General features: G+C 40.1%; 1 protein-coding gene across 1 annotated transcript; it reads left to right on the top strand.

Moving 5' to 3' along the window:
- Window positions 1–4,833: 4,833 nt before the first annotated feature.
- rpl34 (ribosomal protein L34) lies at window positions 4,834–5,944 on the top strand. Its single transcript, XM_058067103.2, has 5 exons — window positions 4,834–4,922; window positions 5,315–5,386; window positions 5,459–5,558; window positions 5,632–5,735; window positions 5,807–5,944. The coding sequence occupies exons 2-5, from the start codon at window positions 5,322–5,324 to the stop codon at window positions 5,889–5,891; spliced, it is 354 nt and encodes a 117-aa protein (XP_057923086.1). The 5' UTR covers window positions 4,834–4,922; window positions 5,315–5,321; the 3' UTR covers window positions 5,892–5,944.
- The last annotated feature ends 369 nt before the right edge of the window (window positions 5,945–6,313 follow it).

Here is a 6,313-nt window from a genome sequence, read left to right as displayed (position 1 = left end):
GGCCCGAGGAATCTTTATGTCACTGACACTATTTTTCTTAATTAAATGTACTAAACGTGACGTCTGTGGTTTCTCAGAAAAGTCCATCTAATCAGCACGCTTTGTCCTCGTGCCAGCAACCCATCAATAGTTTTCTCATTTAACCAGATCCCTCCAGGCTGTCAGCTGTTTTTTTTTTTTTTTTTACCCCGACAATGGCCCGTCACCACTCCCGATGTGGCCAGCATAAAAGTGATGACTTGTCATGGGTTATGGAGGAAGGGGGGGGGGGGGGGGATTTGGACGGGGTGATGCTTGTTTTGATTTGACAAAAAGAGAAATTTCCATGGCGGCGCTGCCTCGCCAAGCCCCTCCATGCCCGGCCCATCACTCGCCTAAATCCGAGCCTTTGTGCTCCACATAGTTGTATGGATTTGTCAGCAGTGGGGCAGGGGGCAGCGGGGGGTAGATAGAGCGATGATAAGCAAGCAAGTTTTTCCGGTGAACAGGGAAGGACAATTGACCTCAGCTGGACATCGAGCTAGCGTGATTGCAAAAGTCTATCAATAACTATTTTCAGTCACAAGTGAAGCTTCCCCCATGGATTAAATACTGGAAACCTCACATCAGCCAACCAAATAGGGCGGGGGGTGTCCAAAGAGCGGCCCAGGGGCCATCTTTGGCACACTGCTCATTTTTTAATGGCCCTCAACATATTCTGAAATTAAAATTCCTTAAATATTAACTCATTCAATACCAAAGACGTAGTTAAATATTTTTATCAACCGGAACGCCGGACCCCAACAATGTATTTATACATCTTTAACCTATTTTTAAAGCAGGAGGCAAAAAGAGGTGATGGTCCAACCCGCCACTAATGCATTTGGCTGCAGAGCAATTTTAAGCCATAAAAACAGCCACTGGGTGGCAGAAGTGCATTTGTTAAGAGCCCAGCAGAGGTCATGTGGACGGAAACAACACATGACAGGAACTGGGAGTGCGTGGAGAAGTGTAGCATGCAGAAGGACATGCATTAGAGGAAAATTCTAACACATGCACGCTCACACATGTACACACTGTTAGATTGTAAATGGTTCATGGTGTTATATTTATAATCATTTTGATGTAATAAAAACTTGGTATAGTTGTTTAGATATTTGTATATTTTCACAAAAAGCTGTTTTTCTCCCTTTTGTATTCAGGAAACGATATTTTCCTAAAATGTACATAGGTTTTACTGCTGATGACAGGCAGTAATAGCAGATTTTACAATAAGGCAAATGGTGCTAACATGAGAGCCATTGTTGGCTGCAGTATTAACAACAAAGGACGTGCTAACTTTGCCGTAGCTGCTGTGTTGAGAAAATGAGACATTCATTCAAAGTTATTGCATGCTGTGTGTGCCAATGGGTCTGAATATTAGTAGTTTCTCCCTTTGATGAAATAACCACTTAACTGCAAATTGTCATTTTCATCCTTTCATGCAGCCAAACTTTCAAGCGCTTGTGCCGCATGGGTGACATGTTGACATAGTGACTGGTGAATAACTTGGCCATACACTTTGCACAGCTTGCGTGGTGATTGATAAGTGGCAAACGGCTCAGAAGAATTGCCAAGGAAATGCCTGTGTAGACTGCATTTAGAGGTGAAAACAACATAAAAAAACAGAGAGCTGTTAATGGCTGAAAAAGACTGATGGCAGTCTTTGGAGTGGAGTTTGCATGTTCTTCCTCTTTGTGCGTGGGTTTTCTCCGGGTACTCCGGTTTCCTTCCCACATTCCAAAAACATGCTAGGTTAACTGGTGACTCCAAATTGTCCATAGGTATGAATGTGAGTGTGAATGGTTGTTTGTCTATATGTGCCCTGTGATTGGCTGGCGACCACCCGCCTCTAACCAGAAGACAGCTGGGATAGGCTCCAGCATACCTGAGACCCTAGAGAGGATAAGCGACTTGAATTCACTTATCAAGGTCAAGTCTGGAACCAATTAACCGCGATAAACGAGGGATTACTATATTCACAATGACAAATGTGTGCTGCCTTGGAGTATTTAAATGGCTGTAGGAAAAGTGAAAGCTGAAGGACGGATAAAACAGTTGCGTCGGAGAGATTAACAAATTGATAATCCTCCAGCAGGTTTGATGGCTAAGTGCTGGAGCTGATTAGACAGCAGTTGAAAGTGAGATCCTGCTTTTAGAAAACATATTTAAAAAATACCCTATTATGCAAATGTGACATTTTATGATGTTCCAACCATAATATGTGTCCCTTGAGCATGTTTATAAGTACATTTATCATCTTGTTGACTTGTTTGCTCAACTTTTGACGGAAAAGGCAATCAAATACTTGCTTTTTTATTATGTCATGAAGAAAAAAAATCTCCTACCTCATGGACGTGATATTGTCTCTGACCCACCCACCAATCTAAATAATTACTATTTTTTGTAATTTTTTGTTATTTTTCTGATGATCCGTGTTTCAGATCATCAAACTAATTTACATATCAGTCATTGACAACACAACTGAAATGTTTCATTTCTGTATTTTGTGTTCAGTTGTGTTGTCATTGACTGATATGTAAATTAGTTTGATGATCTGAAACACGGATCATCAGAAAAATAACAAAAAATTACAAAAAACTTTTACATATATAATATTTACATTTTTTTGATTATATGAAACATTTAAGTGCGACAAACCTCACACCACCATGAACTAACCCACCTGTCACACACAAACACACACACACACACACACTGTAGTCTACCCTTAGGTTGTTTTATGAATTGTGTTATTTTAAGTTGTTGTCTTGTTTAAAGTAATACACATAACATAAACAGTATAGGGAAGTTTATCTGTTCCGTTGACCATCTGAAGCAACCAATAAATACTGTGTTATCAATCTGATTCACCACTCCGTCTCTTCATTATTCTCTACCTCACTCCACCACAGCTAACACAACAGCGTCCTGTAGCTGCTGACTGATGGAGCAACTCTGCCCCCCATATGTTCAGACCTTGTACACATGACAGTGAGGCGGAATACCACATTGTATGGACTCTGTCTGAGAGCAGTGAATAGAACATTGAGAAGAGACGGCAAACAGTAGCAGAGGTTGTTACCTGCTCACACTATGTACTATGTGCATCTATGTACTATGGTAAGCAGGTGCAGAGGTACAGTATGCACCCGAAAAATTGAATTAAGTGCACAATAGAGCTTCTTGGAGACATACACTTAAACACAGCTCATTAGCATTAAAGTTGCAGAACAGCATGTTCTCACTCGGACTTACTAAAACCACTTTTATTGTCTAAATTCCAGCATATTCGGACACACTTTCAATTCACTACTGGCATCTCTGACAATTCTTTAAAGTGAGTGAAAAATACTAATTTTGGACCTTTAAAACTCTCTAATTTGTAATAGCAAACATTATTTGGGTGCCACAGTCTCCACTAAATTCCGAGAATATGCATCTTGTGACTACCTGTCTTTAAAAGGACAAAAACAGCAAAAGTATTGACCTGGTTTCTCCATCCTTCAGTTCACATGCCACGTCTTTATGACCTCTGACTCCCTGAAAATGGACATTCAATATTTCATGGGCGTGTGAAGGGAGGGGCTACCACAATCTTATGTGCGAGGGAAAATGGCTCTGAGACAGGATACATCAAAAGGTTAATCCTGATGTCATCTGCCCCACTGGTGCAAGTAGGACAGACGGGGTCGAAATATGCACCAGCTTGGATGACAAAACAGGAAGGAAAAAAATGGAAGGGGCGGAGCTCGACTGGAAAAATATTTCATTCCGCTCTGATGTCATCCTGGAAGGCAAAAGTTGAGCTGTAATTCTATTTTAATCGCAGTGGATTTATTAAACAGGAGCAGCAGGTTTAAATCTCAGCAGATTACATAGTATACCCAAGGAGAAGTGCAGGGGAGGAGGGGGAGTAGAGTTGGTGTGTGTGTGGGGTCGCTGTGGATTGCATAATGGGGTGTACTTTAGGTGAAGCGCTTCACTAATCAGCAAGCCCCTCCCCAAAAAGGAAACAGTGAAGCGTAACATAAAACAGCAGAAAATACCTTGGATAACAATCTAAAAGGGATGTTCAATTAAGACACGGATTAAGTTTGCAGATGTTACTTAGGTTAATCCCACATCTGGATCTAATCATGTCTGTGCCTTTATAGATAGGGCGTGGCATGTTGCCACCTCTAGAGGTCACCGGCATTGATGCAAAAAACCCACTAATAATTCATCATAAGTTATCATTATGTAATATACACTCATGATCAAAATCTTAAGACGTGATGAAAAATTGCAAGATTGTATATTTTACACTGATTAACAAGAATGACACAGCTGTTTGTTCCTGACTCCTTTTGGGAAGATTTTATTTCTATTTTTAGGGGGGGTTTCAGGGTGTTTTGGAGGCTATCTTCTTAAACATTGATTAGCTGGTGAACAGCCTATTTCACTTTAATACTTGTTTACAATAAATGTCTTCTTTTTGCATCTTGAAGCTGTATTAGATCCTCCTTAAGATCCAACGCTGCGATTTTTCAACTGGTCTTCAGATTTGCATCAGGAATATATATATGGACTAAAAGATAATAGCGTTAAGGGTTAAAAATTACTGTTTTTGCTGTGTAAATTTCTTCACAGTATATTTAAATAATTTACATAAATCTAACATTTTAATATGTTTTATTTCAATAGAACATTATTTCATTATTTGTTTTATTTTACTCATTACCATTATTAATTTAACTTATTATTTTAGTAGCATATTCTGATACCCGTGCATTAAATGCAAGAACACCATGCAGTGCGCTACTCCGTTCGTCAGGGGGCAGTGCAACAACCTGGCATCGCCTGGTCGCTTAAACATTCCCCTTCAGTCTTTGCTCTTCCTCTTCCGGTCGCGGCGACAGCAGGTATGGCGGCTCGGAGAACGCTGTGATACACAACAGTATATGAATCCGCTTTAATCCGGCATTTAGGCATGGTCACTGTTATTACATTAAAACGAGATATTTAGCCTTACATAAGTTCTTTTGATTGTGGTGACAATTTTTCCGTTTGGTGGGTTATAAGTGTTAGTATTGACGTGACTCTTCTGGTTCGATACGAGCGTTACCAAGTCACAATATTAGCTTTTCGTAGAAGCTTTATGTGGTTAAAACTACTGTCACTGGTGTATCTGAGTGTAATTAAACGCGTACATATATATATTCATGCTGCGTACAACTGACAACAGTTGGCATTGCTATCGTTTACTGTTGTTAGCATGTTAGCATCACAGTAACATAAGTGTGTTGATTCGCAGCTTCAAGATGGTGCAGCGTCTAACATACCGACGTAGGCTGTCCTATAACACAGCATCCAACAAGACCAGACTGTAAGCGGCATCCTTCCATTGGAGTCTGCAGCACGCAACAGCGTGTGACATTTCCCCATTGGTTTCTTGCAGGTCCCGGACGCCTGGTAACCGCATTGTGTACCTCTACACCAAGAAGGTTGGCAAAGCCCCCAAGTCAGCTTGTGGCATCTGCCCAGGAAGACTCCGTGGAGTAAGTTGCTAGTATAACACAGGTTGAAATTATGATGAAAGCAATTTGGCAATAACATATCCCCCCTTACTAGATCCGGGCTGTTAGACCTCAGGTTCTAATGAGACTCTCCAAGACCAAGAAGCACGTCAGCAGGGCTTATGGAGGCTCCATGTGCGCCAAATGTGTGCGCGACAGGTAAGTCAGTCAAAAGTGAACATAAACATTGCGGGTGATTCAAGGATTCTAACTTTTTATTTATTTTTTAGGATCAAGCGGGCTTTTTTGATTGAGGAGCAGAAGATCGTGGTCAAGGTGCTCAAGGCCCAAGCGCAGAGCCAAAAGTCAAAGTAAAGCGTGTATTTGTGTTGCTACGATATTAATAAAAAAACAAAAATTACAATACACTTTCTTGGTTTGGATTATTTGTTAGCTCTAATACTTGAAGAGCAAGGAATGCTTTTCCAATTTTAAGATGCTAAAACTGGAATGGAGATCAGAGATTTTTTAAAAAGCACTTGAATTGTAGGAAGTGTGGCATTTGTTAGTAAATATGTTGAATGTACATTATATATTTAAACTTTCTTGGTTTCCCAATTTTGTGTAACATTTAATTTATCTTTCACACACGTTTCCAAATGTTCAATAATTGGCATCATCTTTGGCACACATTTGATATGACAGGATGTCCACTTGCAATAAAACGTGCTTCAATTTTGGGTATACACAAATTTAAAAAGTGGGTTTTTAAAGCTGTACTTTTGTTTTCCGTTTTT

This window comes from Doryrhamphus excisus, linkage group LG2, assembly GCF_037039965.1.
Source record: "Doryrhamphus excisus strain RoL-2023G ecotype Guam linkage group LG2, RoL_Dexc_Guam_v1.1, whole genome shotgun sequence".
NCBI classification, from domain to species: Eukaryota; Metazoa; Chordata; class Actinopteri; order Syngnathiformes; family Syngnathidae; genus Doryrhamphus; species Doryrhamphus excisus.
Note: the sequence above shows the minus strand (reverse complement) of the source record. Positions and strands in the feature narration are given on the sequence as shown.